Genomic DNA, 21076 nt, shown 5'->3' on the forward strand with positions numbered 1-21076 from the left:
GTGAATCATATATACAGTATTTATATATAGAGAGAGTGTCAAAGAATCATGATTCCCCCCAAAACCCTCCTAAGAACGGGGTGAAGACCCTTTGAGGCGAGTGTAACTAACTCCTACAAGCGGTGCACAGCCGGGAATGAGAAGAGGGGCCAAATCAACCCCCTGCAAACCTGGAAACTAGGACCTACCTCCAGACATATAAAATTAAGTTGGGCTAGGATAATTTTTTTTCGACTCCATCCTAGAGGACATCCTTTTCAGATGGGGGGCCTTGGGGGTTTAAGTGACGGTAAGTACGTTCTTTCTGGGTGTCCACCGAATCATTTCCAGAGCTCCACAGGGGTTCTGGCCTGCCCTCCCCTGATTTGGATGTTGAGGCTTTTCCCATGATGCCAAACCAAATCTACACATTTCTAAAGACCTGGATACGAAGAGGATGGCTTTCCTCAGTCACAGCTGTGCTGCTGTCCTTTTAACTAAAAGAAGAACAAAAGTGACAGACATGCTTCATTTGTAATCACGTGATACTCTCAGGCTGCTACAGGCTAAGGAAGGATGAATATTTTCCTAAATTACTCAAAAGAGGTACCAAAGGGAAGCTGATATTACAAAGAAGACATTTTTGTTTGTTTTACTTTTCCAGACAAGCACTTTTCTCAGTAAGCGCTAATCATCATCTTAAACTGCCCTAATAACCATCATCATAAAAATATTTTAATCTTATGCATTGAAAAGCCATCCGGGGTAAGTAAATAGGGTAGGAATAAATCCAATTCTGTTTCCATTAGAAGTTAGACTGAAAACTTCACACTTTGGAATTGGGAGACTTGATTCGGTTTTAGAGAAATGTACAGGATCGTTTCCTGAATTAGTAATTTCACCCAATCACAGAATTTCATGAATGGATCAAAAGTTACCTATCTGCTAAGCACCGAGGCAACCTACCTCAGTGCTTTTTGGGAGAACAAGGAAACATAAGGCAGTCTTGACCTTCAAACAATACAGTGCATAGTGGCCAGGAGCTCGGGTTCTGTGTCAGAGAAGCTTGAGTTCGAATTCCAGCTTTACCTGCCCCTTGCTTTATGATCTCGACCGGGTTACGTAACCTCTCTTATCCTGTAAATGAGAGAGAATAATAGAATCTACCTCAGATGGTCGTTTGGGGATGGAAGTCCGCGTGAAGTAAAGTGTCTGGCGTGATGCCTGGCACGTAGTAAGTCCTCAGCAAAGCTTGGCTGTTGCGTTTTTGGGGACGAATTGCTAAGGAAGCCAAATATATTGAGTATGTGATCATGAAAAAGGACAAAACCTATGTGGAAAGTGTCAAGTGACAGGTACAGACAGAATATGTGGAAAGAAGAAGGGGCTCTTTTCAAGGTGGAAGCATCCAGAAAGGCACCGTTTGTTCGGAGCGTTCACTTACAGATTGCAATCACCTGGAAAGCCCTTAAAACTTACTGATGCCAGGGTGTCACCCCAGCTCGAGGAGTCAGAATCTCACGGGGAGGAGCTGAGTATTAGTAATTTGTAAAACTGCCCAGCTGATTTCAAAGTAGAGCTGGGTCGAGAGCCCCCTGGACTACAGCTAACGAAGTAGAATTTGCTCTGATATGTTTAAGACGAGGTTTGGCTGCCAAAAAGAATGAAGTATGAAGAATTTTTTTTTCTACTGACCAGTCCTCCTTGCATCTTCTCTGATCGCTCAGATACACTCAAGAAAATCACTAAACCCTAAGCATGGATCTCGGCCGTGGAGCCATGGCGTTTCGTGGCTCTACACAAACGAATGTGACAAGTAGACTTGCCTCCCTCACCAAAAAAACCCAACAATCCTTAGAATCATTTTTAATTCCAGTACAAAGTAATTAAATACCCCAAGAGAAAACATTCTCATCGGCTGGAACTATGTCACACATACACGCATGCACGATACGGTGGTAGTTGTCACGTTTATTTCTTAATCTCAGCTTAATTCTGCTCTGAGAGCTGAAGTTATTCCCACATGCACGCACACACATACACACGAATAATGCCTTCACGTATCATTACTCTCCCTTTCCAATCTCTCTCTATGTATACGTATGTATATGTATATATGTATTGTGGTACACGAAGGGATACATATATACATGTAGTTTGTGTACAAAATAGACAATGTGCTCAGTGTGGTGGACTGTATTCCTAAAGCATACATCTTTGCCTTTAAATAATGAAATGAGCGGGTAAGTATTTAGAAGCCAAAGTACAACTCCTTATTATCTTTGGAAAAGATCTCCAAAGGCTTCGGATGCCCACAGACTTTGAGTTCGGTCGTGTACCAAAGTAGCATTCACCTGTATGAACAAGCGTGAGATAAATATAGTTGTTAGGTTTTGTTTTGGTGTTTTTTTTTAAATTTTCAAGCTTGCCTTGCCCAACCCAGTCACACGGATTCTGTTCATTTGATTGAAATTATGATAATGGCTTTTTGGTTGTGACTGCCCTTGCCAGAATCTTTTCTCCAGAACCTCCTGATGTGGTTCTGGAAGAATTACCTTGGGTGGACAGAAATAGATTTGGTCTTCATTTCTCCTACAGCTATTATATTTAAATGATCTTCACTTTAGAATCCAAAGTTTCTCTGCCAGACTTCAATAGTGATCATTCATATCATGGTAGTCATTGTTCTTTGTAGGGTTACCTATCTATATACCTATTCATGCAACAGCTATAGATAATTGCTCAATTTTATGAAATTCCAATGAGGGACTAGGCTCTCTATAGATAGAAGTGGGTGCTTATTTGGGCCTCTGGTTTGCAACGTCTCAATAAACCTAGTAAGAACCAGGCGTGAAGTTGGGCTAAGAAATTTGGAATTTCAGACATTTAGGATTGGTTTTTTGTTCTTTTTTTCTCTCTCTCTCTTTCTTTTTCTCCACACCCTGCCCCCCCACCCCCGTCATCCGAGAGCAAAATCATATCTGAGTAGGCAACTCAGTCTTCCCAGTAACTGTTTACTTGGACTCACCCTGAAGCTATAAAGTTCATAAAATAACTAATGAGGAAGTATCAGCCAACATTTGGCGTGTCTTTGTGAAGTTTGCAAATCTCCTGCATCAGGATTAATGAGAGTCATCCCGCCATCTAGGGGTGGGGGTGGGAGTGGGACTCCAGCAAGTTCCAATATTTTCAAGGTCTCTGCCCAAAACACAGGTGGCTGGGAGAGCTCCGGGGGTGGGGCAGAGGATTTCTTCCTCTGCCGGATTTAGCCAGGTAGTCAGTGTGGAGCCAGCCCCACACCCCAGGGACCTCGTGCCCAGGCAGGAAAACCACAATAAAACCTCATCGATTCAGACACAAATACTTGCGGCAATTCAACTGCAGATGTGGCTCTTTTCATTTTTCTGAAGTGGAATGTTTGACATGATCTCAACTTTCTCTGGAAATTCTAACGGCTCTTCTCACAAGTTTTATCCCAGGACCTCTGAAGTTAAAGCTTCTATCTCTTTGACTTCACTTTAAGCATCAGTGGGTCTATGGTTATTAGAAGTTTAAAAAAAAACCTCTACATTTATGAGACACTTACATGGCAACCAGCAAACGCCTTTCACTTTCGTGCCCAAGTACTGACTGCATTTGAAAGCAGTAAAATGATATCTCTTTTTAGAAAACCCCATAATGTAGGCTTTTTTGCTGACAGGCGAGCATCTCTCTTCTCTCCTTACTCTGAGTCGGTGAGGTTTTACTGTAAGTTAAAATGGAAACAGCAGGTGTCAATTTCCAGCCACGCTGACCTTGCAGAATGGTCCATGACTTGATTTTTTCCATTTAATTTGCAAACCAGCCACATGTTGATAAAGGAGAAGTAAGTAAAATGAAATCTCATGAAAGAAGAGAGGTGGACCCCTATTCTGCCTCCTAGTGGCTGTTAGAATATCCCCAAATAACTAATGAATCACAGAAGAGCTTGGCCATTGAGCAAACTCTTTTCATTTATGGAATTATTTCCATAATCATCTTTCATGTTTCCAAACGCCTTCCCATCTTTTTTTTTGGTGAATGCTCCGGAAAGTGTTTCCAATGTAAATACTTTACGGCATTGGGTTGGGGGCTGGGGGACAAGATGGGCAGCCAATTTGCTTTTGTTTCTCTGCTCTCTTTGAAATCAGGAAAAAAAGGGGGGGGGCTGTTGACACCGCCACTCATTCTGCATGCTCCCTGCCAGAAATGATTAGTCAACATGCATGCATGCCTTTGAATGGCATTCACATCTGGCCTCGTCCGATGCGAATGTTGTCCCTGAGACCCTGCACAATGATTTCCAAGGACCCACGTGCATGAAAATGAGTTACTTCACTGATATTTTTTGGTTTTCAATGTACATATGTGTCCGACCCCCGGAAAAGTAAGTCCTGATCTTACTGAGTGCTTCCTAGCGTAAGCCTGATCTTCCCTACAGGCAGGATGCAAAACCAGAGGCTCCCTGCTGAAAGAGATTTTGACTTAAAAGTTTGGTGACAATTGCAACAATGGTTTCCTTTGCCTTGGTATGAAATAGGAGTGACATTACCGATGCATAGAGAAATAATGAGTTGCTGAGCTTGTATGAGACCGTAGACATTTAAGCCCAGATGTATAGATGTAAGTGAATAATAACTGCAAATTTTCAAGTTAGACCAGCAGAAAACCCATAAACACAGTGAAGAAACTCCCAAATTCGAATACCCTAGAGCAAGAGCTAGCCAACGGCAGTGACAAAGAGCATGACTCAAAACGTACTGGATTATTGTAAATTGAACAGAAGTTCCACGTCTGCCATTCCTCCGGCTGCGTCCTCTGACCAGCAGATCAGAATACGTTTGAAGGCAGGCCTGGAATTATGAAAAGCATTGCCTCGGGACACGTAAAAGCCCACTTGTCTGAAAAATGCTGTTCTTTTTACAATAAAGTCACCAAACCCTGCTGATGCACCATTAATCTTGACCAGTGAGGACTTGACTTCACATCTTCGGTGGGAGAGAAAAGCTCATCGCCTCTTTGTCTGTTGTTTTTCTGCCAAATTTCAAAGGCCTTTGCGTGGTGGTCAGACTTGATGGTGGAGCATGCGGAGACGTTCCTGTCACTCTTTGCAGTGGATATGGATGCGGCGTTAGAGGTGCAGCCCCCAGACACATGGGACAGTTTTCCACTGTTTCAGCTGCTGAATGATTTTCTCCGTACTGATTGTACGTATCGTCTTCGACTGGTTGACTTTCCTAAGTAGTGTGCAGATAAATAGATCAATAATAGGTAAATAAACAGATCAATGAGATGTCTCCTCTGTCCCAGGCAGACTACAGGCTCGTGAACCCCCTTCGTAGTTTTCTTATGACTTTAAAAACAACACAAGCTTACAGCTGATGGCCATTCTCGTTCTTCCAACAAATGTCCTGTTACAGGAAAGCCCTCTCTTCCCTAGGCAGGAGAACTCAAGAGCTGTGTGATAAGCGGGACCCATGCCTGTGTGTTTTATTTGCTTTTGAACAAGCTAATTAACTTAACCTCTTCACATTTTGAAATTTTTATTGAAAGATGTTTTCTAGATGAAAAACAATTTCCAGCTAAATAACACCCCAAGCGTTTCAGTACCTTACAGCAACACATAGCCATAAAATAAACCTTCCTTCCAAGAAGTGATGAAGGAGGGGAGGGGGACAGAATGCTCTTTCTTTCTGGGCATGTCACGGGAGGGAGGGGAGTGGGTGCAAGGAAAACTTGAAAACCAGTTGTCGATCATTGTTTTCACTGTGTTTTTAGAGTTAATTTAAAAAAAATTTTTTTTAATGTTTATTTATTTTTGAAGGAGAGAGAAACAGAGTGTGAGTGGGGGAGGGGCAGAGAGAGAGGGAGACACAGAATCGGAAGCAGGCTCCTGGCTCTGAGCTGTCAGCACAGAGCCAGACGTGGGGCTCGAACCCACGAACTGTGAGATCATGACCTGAGCCAAAGTCGGACGCTCAACCGACTGAGCCACCCAGGCGCCCCTCACTGTGTTTTTAAAGGAGCGTGATTGCTTTCCCTTTTTAGAAGAACAAAACAAATGGGTGAAATATTTTTGAATTCCATTCTCCTCCCACACAGATTGAATCATGAGCTTCAGTGCCATTCATATACTTTTATTACCTCCCCCCTGCTTCTTTTTCGCCTCCCCCAGAAACGGTATATTTAATATAAAAGACAATCCCTTCTGTATGTACATTGTATGCTTACAAACCAACTGTGGGTTCTTACCAAGCTTTTGCTTATCTGTTCTAGATAATTTGTGCAATGGAAAATTTCACAAACACCTGCAAGACCTGTTTGCCCCACTTGTGGTTAGATATGTGGATTTGATGGAGTCCTCAATTGCACAATCCATTCACAGGGGCTTTGAGCGGGAGTCATGGGAACCAGTCAAGTAAGGAAGCCTCTTTTGATATCATCGGAGTTTGGGTGCAAATGGCTGGACAGTCATACAGAAATGGATTAACGGTGTCACAGTTTTTATCATTAGCAAGGACAGAGAGCAAACACTGTACATGTTTCTAACTGTGATGCTCACCCACAAGTGGGGGAGGGAGAAGGAGGTTGAGAAATGCTTTATGAAGTGAAATCTTTGTTTTATTGCACAAGATAAATAAGAAATAAGGGATAGAAACCTGGCTGTGATGTTAGTACTGTGTAGCTGACTCCAGTGGTGATACCCCTAGGAATTAACGTTTCCCACAGTGTGTTCCATAGGGGTCTAGCCAAGCAAACTCTTTCTATTAAAGGCCAGGTAGTGAATATTTAGGCTTTCCAAGGTGCATAATCTCTGTCACAACTCCTCGGCTCTACCCTTGTAGTGAAAAACCAAAACCAGACAAAAAGGCAAATGAACGAGTGTGGCTGTGTTCCCATAAAACTTTATTTTCAAAACCAGGAAACTGTCCTGTAGGCTACAGTTTGCCATTTCCTGGTCTAGTCCTTGGAGACGCACTTTGAGAGAAGACTTCTCTGTGGCCAGATATGTTTAGGAAAGTCTATCTACCCCACTCATCCACCCCACACCTATATCTCCTGGAGAAGCAGAAAGCACAGCAGCATATTTGAAAACTCTGAGAGCATGGTAATACAGACCCTTATTTAACTCTGTTTAACCTGGAGCTTCCTAAATGTATTTGACCTCTTATTTTGTCAATGGGACATCGCTCCTGTAGGACCAACGACCGGAAATCCTGTAGGGTGTAAATTTGGCAATTTCCACAATTGCTTAGCAAATCTTAGATCCCATTGGAAATGTCTGGCACAATCAGTGCCACCTGTGTCCCCAGCAAGAAGGAGGGCTGTGACTCAAGAATGCTGGAGGGTCAGTCTTAGGCTCCCCTTTCTAGAGAAGTAGAGGGCTGCTAGGTGTTGAGAATTTTATGGTATGATTTGAAAAGCTCCAATAAAGCCTGGTATTAATTTTGCCCTGTCAGATTCCTTTTTGTTTTTTCTTTTCTGTAAGAAAAGCATTTTGTTCTTTCTAGTCCTTTCCATCTTTGAGAAGTAACAATCAGTATAGAGCATCACGGGGGTAGGTACAGCACACTTTGAGGTACTTCAGAACAAATATCTAAAACATTTCCCTCAAGTTCAAGGACTTGACTTGTGCCCTGTCTCTACACAGTTTTCTGGATTAAGATTCTTCCTCTTCATATTACACTGCACGACTCTAACTGACAAAGAAATGAGTGCAAAATAGCTTTCTCAGCCACACATCACCTGCCCCCCTCCCCCACGTCTAAGCCACAGGAGAAGTTTCTTGACTTACCCTACTGAAAGCAAGTTAATAGGTACTTGCTCTTCATTCGCAAGTACCAAGAAATCTAAATCTTGGCTTGTTATTCTCAGGTTTATAACCTTCTCTTAATATGGCCCTGCTGACTTCTAACGCAGGAGAGTTAAACTGGGTCCCTTAATGATCAAGCGTGAACGAGGGGCTGTATTTTTTTGTAAATGCTCATTATATTCAAGACACTTGTGCTGTGGAGAACAGCTGAGAAAAGGGAAAGGTTCAAATGAGTAATATTCACATTTTCAAAATAGTAATGGTCTTGAAATAGCTTGTACTTACTTGGGTTTAAATGTGGATGCTGTTACTAGCAAACATGGGAGGAAATGATTGGTATCCGTCAGTATTTCTTCAAGGGCCCTGGGGTTAGGGCCTTGCCCTCCACTTACCAGCCAGAAGGCAAGACTTTGAAACTCTCTGAACTTCTCCTCTATAAAACTGACTTTTTTTTTAAAAAATTTTTTTTTCAACGTTTATTTATTTTTGGGACAGAGAGAGACAGAGCATGAACGGGGGAGGGGCAGAGAGAGAGGGAGACACAGAATCGGAAACAGGCTCCAGGCTCTGAGCCATCAGCCCAGAGCCTGATGCGGGGCTCGAACTCACGGACCGCGAGATCGTGACCTGGCTGAAGTCGGACGCTTAACCGATTGCGCCACCCAGGCGCCCCAAAACTGACTTTTTAAAATGTCCCTACCCGGTATCTGAGAATTGTCATGAAGCTCTGGGAGAATGTCATTGACGTCATTTTATAATCTGTTAAATTCTTCAAGCAGATATCTGTTATTCCTCTTACAGCATTAAATATTCTCGATAACATAAGAAATAAAGGTAGAATCAAAATGACTTTCACAAATGGACGTGTTAGGGAGGGTTTTGTTGCGGATTTCTTTTGAATGATTAAAAGAATACAATTTGAACTCTTGGATCAGTAATTTAAAGATCTGACCATTAGGGAAGCATGAATAGTTGTGAATAATAGCTTGGGAATGTTTTATGTAGATTTTTTTTTCTTCTCAAGTAGCTTTTTGCGGGTCAAACTGTGCTCTTGGTTAGTGACCGTGATTGTGGTCTGTTCAATTCGTGGTAAATAGTACATGCCTTTTGGAGTATATGGACACATTTGGAAGTGCCAACTAAAACATACATGAAATTACAATTCTTTGAAACCACACACATTTTATTAGCTGATTTGTAAACAGAACGTGGGTGCTATGACAGATTTGCAGAAATGGCCGGCACAAAATGAAGGGTAAAAAGACCTTGGGACTTCCTTTTATGTGCTAACAATGAGTCTTTCTATACTTCCTATCACATGAAGAGAAAGTACAAACTCTTATCTGACCACTAGTGAAGAAGCAGAGATTCATTTTCCTTTTTGTATTTTTTTCCCAAGTAAAGAATGCTCTTTTTGGAATGTTTTATTATTATTATTATTATTATTATTATTATTATGCGTACTCAAGAACAAGAAACTGACTTAGGTAAATAGATTCAGTTTGTACAACCTTCTCTAATCTTACCACGTGTTCCTCCATTACACACACACACAGACGCGCGCGCACACACACACACACATACACACACAGACAATACATACACACAGCCTTTCCCTCAAATAATTGTTATATTCAAATAGCTCTGTTCTTCATTTTTCAAAAGTTGTGATTACAGGCACCTGATTATAGGTAAAATGACTGAGAAATGCATTGTAAAGCTTACTGCAAGAGAAACTAACATTCAAGTTATTAAAGAAAAACAGCACTCTGAAAAGAAAATACTACTGATATATTGAGTTTGCTAAAAACAGAAGTATTCTTTCTTCTTCAGATTTTCTTATTTCAAAATATAGACCTGCAAAATAAACCAGAAATATAATCCTTTGAGCTTGATACAACTGAAGCTACTTGATAAACATTGCCAAGTTCTAGTGCTGCTTTTCTCTAGAAAGATGGCCTTCCATCTCTGCAAGGGAGAATGGGTTGCTGCATCTCTGTGTCCCTTAAGCCAGATAACCGTCATGATCAGCATCTCAATGCATTTGTGGAAAATGTCATTGTACCGCTTCTATAACCACAGCGGAAGGCCGTCAGCCTGTCAAGAATGGGCTCAAGCTAGAGCCCATAGCGCCCTCATGGGTGTCCATTAGGAAAGGTCATAGGGGTATTGCTGGGAAGGTTGTCCCCAACTCTCCCTGCAGCCCTGAATATGAGCTTTTGGCTCTCACTGACGTTGGGCAGCCTTTCTACCAGCTCTTCAGAGTTGGCTCCTTGTTAGTCAAGTCATTGTGGCCTTCGTCATGGAAGCAAACTTAGAAAGCAAGTAATCCGAAGCTCCCCAGGACTACTATGTACCCACTCCACACCACCTTTTCCTTGACAGATCATGTCTCAATCTCCACTTAAACACCTCCAGGTACAGGGAATCCCCCCTTCATGGTTACCCATTTCAGGTTAAAAGGGCTCTGAATGGTTGCTCTAGACACTATTTTTGACATATGCACACTGAAAAATCTGGGTTTCTCATTTCTCAGAATGCACTCTACCTCTCTCTGCCTGAGATGTATATATGAAAGGTGTTTTTTAAATAACCTCATTTTCCAGATTGTCAAAGATATCAATATCTTAATGAACTGTCAGACCAAAGGCACCTTAGCGACATGTAGGTGACCTGGGATGAAATGCAAAAGTACTAGACTGAGAGGAGACTGAACTCCTGACTGCCATTAACTTGCTGGGTGACCTTGGGCAAGTCAGATGACTTTCCTGAGCCTCACTATCCTCCTTTGTAAAACAAAGACTTTGAATACCCAAGACTTTTTCAAGCATTCTGGAAAATGTGATTTTCCATATTCACCCCATATCCACATTTGGTCACCAGCACCTCCCTAGCACCTAGAACAGAGCCGGGGACACAGTAGGTGCTCAATAAATATTTATTGACTGACATTTATTAAGGAACTATACAGCCTGCAAATTACAAGGATACAATAGAGAAACTGTGGGGATGAGAAAGAGAGAAAGATATAATCCCCTGGTCTGGGATCTCAATTTAGCTGGGTCTGAGCAACATACACACAAGAAAAATGACTTTAAATATTTACCAATGTAGAAATAGCATAACAAAGTGTGATGAAAGCATGGAATAGAGGGGAACAAATCTCAACTGAGGAGTCACAAAGGGAATGGCTTGGAGAGTAAGATTTCCAGAGGGGTAAGTGCTGGGAAAGAGCATAAGCAAATGCAGAAATATGGCGGAAGTAGAAACGGTGAATGTTTGATTTGGGCCAGCATGGATTAGGAAGGAAGCAAGCTATAAGGTTGGAAAGTTGATTGGGAGGTTCTAAAATCCCATGAAGTTTAGAACTTTATTCTCTAGGTCATACTTTTCAAACAGGGGCTTCATAGCTCCCAGACTGGTAAAAATTGGTTCTTGGCAGGGAAGAGGGGCAAAAAAATTTTTACTCTTGTTATGTATATGTATAAAGCACAGGTCTACATACAGTTCATAAACAGATACACAGTACATTGGTGGTATGAAATTCTCACGGGGAAGGCAGTTGGGGGCCTGGTGGTGATAATGAATAAAAGGTTGGGAAACATCATTCTAAACTATAGGAAGGTATCAAAGAGTGCCCATATCCCAAGCCAGGGATTAGACCTGAGGATAATCATGGAGAAAGGCTTTAGTGTCCAGAGCACCAAAAGAAGACAAGATGTACTATGTAGATTCATGCAACAAATGGCTCATAAAGTGGAAGGCATTCTGAATCTCAAGTCTAACCCCATCCAGAAGTCTTTGAGAGAAGACCCAACCATATCCTCTCTGCATAGAGACACAGTCTTGATTAGAATTTATTCCAGAAGTAAGAGATGTCTCTACCTCTGGTTGTTCATCCATAGAAATGAGGCATGCACATTTGTGACATTTATCCATGTGAAAGAGAGAGAGCAGATGATATTTTTTTAATTCAGTGATCCAGGGACAGTCCCTTTGACCTGAATGGGAGCTACCCTTTTTTTTTTTTAGCAGAGTCCCTAAAATGAATGAGTCTAATTTTTTTCAAGGTTATTTTTTAGTAAATGCACCCAACACAGGGCTCAAACCCATGACCCTGAGATCAAGAGTTGCACACTCCTCCAACTGAGCCAGACAGATGCCCCAGAATGAGTCTGATTTTTGACATATATCAGTTGTTGTGATTACAATTCACACCTCTTATAGTATCCAGAGATGTCCCATTATGATTCTCACAGAGAGGCCTGTGATGGACTTGTTTTTAGGTAGTTACTAAAGGGCAATTTGTTATCCCCATCAGTGGCTCCTGGAGCCTGATCTGACCTGAGTGCTACTAGAAAATTCTCCCTTTTCTCATGTATATTATGCTTGGAATTGCCTCTTTGACTATTAATACAAGTTATTAATATCCAAGTGAAATATTAGTAACACTAATACGACACTATATTATTTTGCTGAATGCAGAAATATCAAGCATGTTTCAGTCTTTTAAAAGTAGAGCATTCTAGTATGTCACATGAAGGAAATGTTTCTACGAGTCCAGTAATCCAGCCAAAATGTCATATTTTACAAATACAATATGCTTTGATTAATATAAGTATTTTTCAAATTTGCATATGCAAAACAAAGCTCATTTCTAATTTGTGTACCCACCATCCGCTAATATGTTTAAATTAAGTTGCTTTTGCATACATCTGTATGTTATTCATTTCTAGCTACTTTTAATTTGCTTAGAATTGACATTTTAACTTGCCAGGCTGCCATCTCTAAAGATCTCCTAATTCCTTGATCATTATTCAGTGTGTGTATCATCTAATGATCACATTTGCTTATGTAGGCTTACACGTCTTAATGGAAATCACCAACGGTTTTGTAACATGGCAGTGTTTAAGTCTGAGAGCCACCAGGGACTGACTTCAGAGGCAGATTCTCCTGTTAAACAGAGAAGCATCAAGGAAGAAGTTCCACTGTTTCTTCTACCTAATAGTCATATTTAGCTACTCTTCTCTTGACCATTCCTAGAAGGGCACCCTTTCATTCCAAGTAAAGAAGCGAGTTAACTTTCCCAAAACGTGAAGTGCAGAGGACAAACCTGTGAGACAAACCTGTTTCCCTTAAGGAAAAGAACGCTAGCTTGATATTTTGCATTCTAGGTTTTTCCATCCGGATTGCCATTGTGAAAGAGTAACTTGTTTCTAGAGGGAGGCAGATGTCCTGACTCTCTGTGGGGCCCAGGACTTCTGACTTATCAGGAGGCTTGCCCCCAGGCAGCCCCAACCCTTGCAAGGGTTCTGTTAGTCAAACACAGCTTGCCCAGGGCAGATCTGCTTTGGCAAAACTTGCTCTTCTGCAAGATCCAAAAAGAAACCCTCAACTCCTCTGCCAAAGTTCTGTCAACTCCACTTAAACAGGAAGGCTCCTCTCAGATGCAGAGTTAGGCTGGGCTCTACCGTGCCAGTGACTTTGGCTGGATGGAACACCCTTAAAATGCCACTACAGAGGCACACGGTGCCAGCTCGAAGAGCAGTAAATGCCACAGTCCCTCCGCAGAGATACGGTTGACTCGAGTTGGGGTTTTTGTTTTGTTTTCTCTCTTTATTCGTAAGGTCATCCGTCTCTCCTTCATCATGTCAGTTGATCAATCTCCGTTCAAAAAACAAGAAGCTGATGCAAGGTCACGTTTTTAACTCTCCATTAATTTTAACAGTTTGCAGAAAAACACACTGCTCGGTGAACTTTCACACACCGAACATGCCCCTATAATAATCACACAAAGAAACAGAACATCCCCAGTGCCCCCCCAAACCCCTGCATTCTTTCTTCCAGTTTTTATCTCACTTCCAAGTGTGACCGCTCTAACACGAGGCCACATTTTTCTTTTTAGTTTTAGAGAGACAGAGAGTGAGTGGGGGAGAGGGGCAGAGAGAGAGAATCTCAAGCAGGCTTCATGCTCAGCATGGAGCACGCTGTGGGGCTCGATCCCATGAGCTTGGGATCATGACCTGAGCTGAATCAAGAGTCAGACGCTCAACCAACTGAGCCACCCAGCTGCCCCATGAGGCCACATTTCAAATCTACTTACGGTCCAAGAATTTAGAACTAGAGGTGAACTTTCTTTTCCTAGGTGTCTTTTTAGGTGTGTAAACATTTCTCCATTTTAATTGGACTTAGTTTGGGAGAGCAAGTTTCTTTAAGTGTTTTGTACAGTGACTCAGAGCTAATCCTTCTTCTTGGTACAATCCCTTCGTCTTTGCTTTCAACTAGGACACCCCATGTCACATATACCTGTCTTCAGAAGTAACGGTTGGGAAGTATGCATTCAAGTGGGTCAATTTCCCATTCTGCCTTGGATCTAATATCTGACTTGAGAAATGTGCCTCCCTCAAAAATAATTTACGAATAAAAGTAAGAAAAGGAAAGTACGCCACCATTTGTATCGGTCTCAGTCACTTCCCCAGCAGCCCCCACCCCACCGATGCCAAGTATTCCATGCACTTCATGTCCTTAGTATCAGACAAGTTCTGGACTCTCACGGCAGTGCATTTGGGAACCAGAGCCCCCTCACAAAGGCATTTCTATAATGTGATCATTGTGTATAGGTGTCTGTGAGCTTTCACACTTTTAAGTCACTCTGTAGTTAATTTTTTTCCCATTAACTTTTGTCATTTCTCTCTGACTACTGAGCTGTACCACAACACCCCATCCGTGAGCTGTCTTCTGAAGTGTGTGGCCTGCGTTTCCCCTGTTGTCTTGCTGTGAACTTGGCCAATTTATTTACAACTGTCATGTGCTTCTGCCGCATCTGCATTGTCACTGTGATGGTATTTTTTTCTTTCTGTCTGTTTCTTCCACAGGAGTTTAACCAGTAACCTACCCAATGTGAACCTACCCAATGTGAACCTTCCCAAAGTACCAAATCTACCAGTTAACATCCCTCTAGGCATCCCACAAATGCCTACTTTTTCGGCACCGTCATGGATGGCTGCTATATATGATGCTGAGTGTGTATTCAGTTCACATTAGATCTAATTTAAATTTAAGTGATCTTGGCATGGATATGTATTGTTTATTTCTATACATCCTATATAACAGAGATGGAGATGGATAATTAGACATATTTTGCTGATCATACGGAGACAATATTGTTTATTTCTGGCACACAGCGTGTTTGTAAGACGTTTGCTATATATACAGCACTAACAATTTGTCTTACGCCCACTGAACGTTTGAGGACTACGTTTAACTTCCTGAATTCTTTTGCAAAAAGATTCTGCCCATGTTTTTTTGTTGTTGTTGTTTTTCTTTTTTAAATTAGAGTGCCGTGACTTTGGGAGTTATCCGTTCAAAAATAGTCCAAGAAACCTCTCTGATGGGCTGGCCAGTCCTCTCTGGCCTGATCCAAATCTAAGAGGGAAGCACACTTACCTAGAAGCTGGGGTTTTCTTTAAATAAAAAATTCCTAGAGTCTGTTTAAGCCGAAAAGCATATTTCGGGTGTCAGCAAATGGCAGGATATAGTAACAGTATGTTCAGGGCTAAATGAAAACTTCTGAATGGATCAAGCCTTAGTAATGTATATGTTATGTAAAGATACTTTCCAAGGTCAAAATACAATATGGAGCATTGGGATCTAGGTAGCAAGAAGCTATCTAAATTTGAGAATGCAAGAGTCGAAAAACAGATAATTAAATTTTTTGGTAGCTGTATCATCTGTGGTCTGAGGATAGGACCATTCTTTACATTCATCCATACAAATGCCAGGAATGCATGGGGTTTGTTGTTGTTGTTTTTGTTTTTGTCTTTTTTTTTTTTTTTTTTTGGAGGCCTAGCCACCCCTTTAAAGGCAGCAGCTCAGAGGGTCAAGGTTATGCAGCCACTTCTAGCTTGGCAAGTGGCTCTCTTTTTTTTCCCTTTGCAAGAAGAAGATCCAACACCCCTAAATTCTATCTCAGGGAAATTAAAACCATGTGCATGATTTAATAAGTGAAATAGAGTTTAGTGATTCTATACCGTCCTTTGATCCTTTTCTTAGACCACAGCTAATTATAGGCCAGATAAGCTTTTTCTTGAAAGAATAAATTGGCACATTTTCAAAGGGAAGTGTTAGTATCAAAGGAATAAAAAATGATCTGAAACTGGCAGTGATGTTTTGAAATGTCGAAATCACATTTATCAAGATGGCCCTCGGCATTCTTATTTTTGCAATAATCCAGGTAGAAACTGGATGTTCAATGACCGCTCTACTTGGCTGCTTCAGAGTTGCCTAACATTTTTAAAAACTATGTTCGTTCACAAGTTCACAATGCGATCATATGGTCAATGTGTCTGATTCTCTTTTTAACGATGAACTAAGACCTCCAAAAATTTATACCTGGAAAAAAAAATCTTCTACAAAAAGTAAATCATATTCATGCTAAGATGACTCTATCAAAAGTTAGATTAGGTAGTATCTGTTAAAAATTAAAACATAAATATCTGACAGCTTTTCTTACCTTCTTTTGTGCATGCTCCGTGGCATTGTTTCTGAAAAGATATGAATCAAGACATTGTAATAAAGCAGATAATGGTCTCCATTCAATTAATTAAGGCATGAGTGGGAACACATTTTGGTAACTGCTCAGCAATCAAAATAATCTTGGTGCTATTGCCTTAACATTAACAGTTTATCTTAAAAATAAAAAGAAAATATTCTTTTCCTCATGTCAAAACTTAATAATAAGCTCTTCAAAGAAAAAAAAAAACCCAGAAGAATTTTTTGAAACTCTGAAACCAGATGGGTGTCAAAATGTTGTTGTAATAAATACCAATTATTGCATTCATATGTACTTAATGATTTAAAACATACAACCATGCAGTTCCAAAACGGGGTTTAGACTAGACCAAGTTGGGGTTTCTTTTTCCCAAGCATAGGATGGGGCAGGGGGAAGGCTGAACTTTCACGGAGAAACAATGCATTCCCCCACTTTTGAACAGTGCTTACGGCAGTATCTGAGTAGAAGGCGTAGATCCTCAATCGCTCACCAGGAAATGCCTGATTCTATATCTTTTCATAATTCCGGTTTCCTCCTTTGCCACCTTTCATTTTAAGGACGTGTTTCCATGTTACCTGCTCCTTCGTGTCAGATACATCTACATACTGACCTCAGACTGGTCTGTCCTTGGAAACATTACCCTGTTGGTCCAGGCCATAGGCTCCCTCTTGGCATGTTGGGAGTTTGCCCCCTCCCCACCCCACAGTAGCTGTGTATGCGTTTATGCACTAGCTATATTTCTCTCTGAAGCATTAATTCAATGCAGCTGGCATCTGTCACAATAGAAACACCCACTCTCATCTGTTTCTATAGACGATGTCAGAACAAGTGGTAATGCATGGTGTGTTGGACATTTTATAAATTACCGTGTTAGCATTAGTGGTATGCGAGGAAGGGGGGGTGGGTGGCCACCCCTCAGAGCTCCAAACGGGACTGTTACCAAAGAGAAAGCCAGCCAGAGAAGGGCAAGAGGGTGAGAGGCGGAGCATTTCCCATACACAGGCTTTCCGTGGATGCCCCAGGTAAAAGTTTCTTACACGTCATTGTACAGAAAGGAATCAAGACCAATTTCTCCATCTGTACAGGAGACTGGGTAAGGTGGTGCAACGGTAAAAGAGCTCAGGTCTCGAGCCCTAAAGCTTTGCCAATATCCCGTGTCCGCTCATCGCCCCCTCCCCCCACAACACCTCACCTCGTCCTGGGGCTGTCTATGCAACAGGCTGGTCGATGATAATTGGAATAATAGCCAAACTGAACAAGAATCTTGGACTCAAGGTATCCAGGTGTACTCGTCTTGATTTGAGTCACCCCAGTTTCTTTCCAGCTCTTCAAAAGAGAAAGCAGGTCCTCGCTCACCACTTTGTTAGCACTGTCCTTTTAAAACTGAAAGTCTTGTGCAATCTCCAAGAGACCTCCGCTCTGGAGGGGAGCTGGGGAAATGCATGAAACCCTGAATTTTAATAACTGCATGTTGCCATGTAGTTATTATCTGTTGAGACTTACTTCTCCCTCTGGTTCGTGGCCTTCATCTAAATCATCACATGTGTTAATGTGGTTATTAAAAGAAGGCTGATTTTTACCATACACCGTTCTCCTGATCATGGTGGGGCAACACCTTTCCTCAGACTTCTCACTGGTCTGGAATGATTGGCCGAACAAAGCAGACTAAGTCATGTATGGTAAAACTCAAAATCTGCCGGTGGAGATTGCCCCCACCTCCACCGCCAACATGCGTCGTTTTGTATGTTGAAGCCACTGTTTGCCTTAAGCCTTCTAGCGCCTAGTCGTCTTTGTGTCAGCTTTTCCAGAACCCAAGGCCGGTGGGTGACTGTTGTTTTCTAATTTTTATCCTGCCAGTAATGGATCAGGCACTTCAGAAGATCTGTTCTGGAAACTCGATGCCCTTCAGACCTTCATTCGGGACTTGCACTGGCCCGAAGAAGAGTTTGGAAAGCACCTAGAACAACGGCTGAAGCTGATGGCAAGTGACATGATTGAATCTTGTGTCAAAAGGTAAGCCTAGTGGCTGGACAGGCTCTGCATGCCCTCTCCACTAACCTCTGACTCGGGGAATGGTAGGCGGCCACTCATTTGATTGGCCGAAATTTGGATTTTTGAGGGGAGAAGGAGATTGCTCGTCAAAGTCAGCCAGAGTGGTGGCCACCCAAGTCTAGCTCCTGTTCACCCACCCCAAACCCATCTGTCCCAAACCCAGCACAATATGGCAGCCAGTTTCTTCACTTAGCTCCCTGAGGGAAGGATCCATGTGTGTTCTTATTCTGCTCTGTATCCCTGGTATCTAGCGGCATCTGACACAAAGTATTTACTTAATAAATATTTGTTAAAGGTACAAGTGTATGTGGGAGGGGACAACTAGATGAAATAAAGAGAAGTACACGCCATTCTGGAGCCGCCATATCCAGTACAGGTAGTGGGAATCGAATGCCTTTTAAGAAACGTGAGCAAGACCTCAGCGACATCATTCGGTCTATATACACGAACTGAGCACTTACTGTGTGCCAACTCTTAGTTGTCCTGCCCCAAATCTAACTAGTTATCCATCAGGGGCCATTTTGATTTCCTACAAATTGCCTGTTCTGTCGCTGCGGCATATAGGATTGAGGTGAGCATGCGGCACTTGAAGCTCCCAGGTAGAATGTTCTGAGAAAGTGAAGAGAAGAAAATGAGAACAATATGCATCCATTCAGCAAAAATTGTTTAGCTCCTCCTATCTGCCAGGCACCGTGCTACATTCTTGGCATACCATCGAAGAATAAGACACCACAGCCCGTCCCTCCTGGAGTATCTATATCTGTGTATCAGACACAGAGATGAAATGCCTCTGGTTTAACATCGTTATCATCACCCTGTCTGTCCCCAGACACACATCCAAGTTCCTTTTCCAGTTCATAATTGTTCCATTATTCTTCCTCCATTCAAAACAAAAAGGAGAGACCACAAGCAGCCTAGGCCACTCCAGATCTCCAGATGTTGTGTCGTTTGGCTGATGGATCAGTTGTGGGTGACGGGGGCTGGGTTTGTCTGGGAGTGATCTGAGTTTTATATCTTGGAGGAAGAAAAGAGAAGTAATAGCATCAAAACTGGGAACCACAAGGGCAAAAGAACAGCACGGTCCTAGGCACGTGAGCATCTCAGCAAGAATGAGAAAAGGAGCCACATGCTGTGGGGAGTCTGGACAGGTGTTTGATGGCACTTCTGGAAGCTTACAGTCCTGGCGACCCACATTTTGTGTTTTATTCTTGTCTTCGCACTCTTAGAACCAAAGGCAGACCTACTGTTCAAAACCAAGGTCAAAATGTTTCCTGAGAATTTCAAATTCTGCCATTTCCTACATGGCCTCTATCGGTTTTAGGAAGAGCAACTTCTTTCGTGTGGCCAAAGCATTCCGCCAAAACCTTCTTGTGGGGCAGTTCCCCTGTGGTGAAAAATTCTCTCCTGATCTGTACTCAGGGCTACGGCACATTAGAATGAACACTTACCCGCGTCCGGTCTGTGCACACGATTGTACAGAAAGATGTGCGTGCCCTTCTGAGAAGCCAGTCTTTGGAGTAGGGTAGGGAGACCACAGGAAGACATGTGGATGTGAAAGATAGACAGTGACTCCCTTACTGCAAATCTCTGGGGAACAGCCACCCCAAGGAGTGTGGAGCACTCACAGGCAGGGAGTCTATCTGATTCTCTCTGAGCTCCTGGCCCCCCAGGTCCCAGCGTCATGTTTGGTACATAGCTGTGAAGTAACCTTTCGTTAACAAAAGTTAGTCAACTGCACCTGCACATCAGCGATGGATGCTTAAATTTCTGGATGTCCCTTCCAATTAAGGCCCCAGACAAAAGCAGACAACTGCAAATATAAGTGCAAATATCACCCCCCAACCTCCAGATGCAGAGGGTAAAATACGAAAAAGTCCTTGGATATTTGAAGACATAGAATCCACATGAGTAGAGCCTAGATCTTTGGCTTTCTTTCCTCTTTGGGACAGAATCGATGGCCCTCGTTCTAGAAGGACATCAACATAAGGACATGATTTCATAGATGCAAATATGCGACATCCAAAAGTTTCAATCAGGCGCTCTTCATTTCCAAGTTTCTAAGAAGTTTAAATCATTCATTCGATGGGCGTGACAGAGCCTGCAGTCTAGTCTATATCAGATACCGTATTTCACCAACACATTGCCCCCTAACCCTGCCCTCAAGGAGAGTCATGTAGATTCAGTGACTGTGCCGTCCCTGGCACGTTGCTCTATGGAGCCCCGTAAGTCATATTAACTCTGCCTCTGGCTTCCCCCTTTGCACAGCCCCACCCTCCCAGGGCCGTGCACAGTTCTCCTGTGGAAACAGAAGCCGGTGACTTCCTTGTAAGGGAGCGATTTAGCACTTCCCCTTCTCAAATTGGGCCGGAACTGGCATGCAGGCCTCAGATCAGCACAGGGACCTGTCCAGCTCAGTCCCCATCAGACATCCTTTTCACAAAACCAGAAAAGGATGTATTTTCAGCGTAGCTTAAAATGATCATCATGATTAGAAAGCTACTTCAGTGCACCGAGCCTTTAGGAGCCAAGATACATTTATCTTTAACATGATCATATAATATATAGGAGTGTTTTAAGGTTTTTTTTTTTTTTTTTAAGTTTTTTTTCTTAAGAACTAGGCTTCCAACCTTAGAAATTATACTTGGCTTCCCTGCATGCACTCA

At 42.3% G+C, this 21076-nt stretch overlaps 1 protein-coding gene across 29 annotated transcripts in view; it reads left to right on the top strand.

Moving 5' to 3' along the window:
* Nucleotides 1-21076, top strand: part of CADPS (calcium dependent secretion activator) — a 481928-nt gene that overhangs the window by 380024 nt on the left and 80828 nt on the right. For 16 of the 29 annotated variants that reach the window (XM_086697700.1, XM_086697704.1, XM_086697699.1 and 13 more), the window contains 5 exons: nucleotides 3824-3844; nucleotides 5048-5204; nucleotides 6274-6415; nucleotides 14686-14832; nucleotides 18219-18374. In XM_086697700.1, the coding sequence (XP_086553826.1) occupies nucleotides 3824-3844; nucleotides 5048-5204; nucleotides 6274-6415; nucleotides 14686-14832; nucleotides 18219-18374 (623 nt within the window). The remainder of the gene's footprint in view (nucleotides 1-3823; nucleotides 3845-5047; nucleotides 5205-6273; nucleotides 6416-14685; nucleotides 14833-18218; nucleotides 18375-21076) is intronic. The other 13 variants (XM_086697714.1, XM_086697721.1, XM_086697725.1 and 10 more) reach the window with 3 other exon arrangements.

The sequence above is a fragment of the Puma concolor genome, chromosome A2, assembly GCF_028749965.1.
Source record: "Puma concolor isolate L17-30 chromosome A2, mPumCon1.1.hap2, whole genome shotgun sequence".
In the NCBI taxonomy this organism is placed as follows: Eukaryota; Metazoa; Chordata; class Mammalia; order Carnivora; family Felidae; genus Puma; species Puma concolor.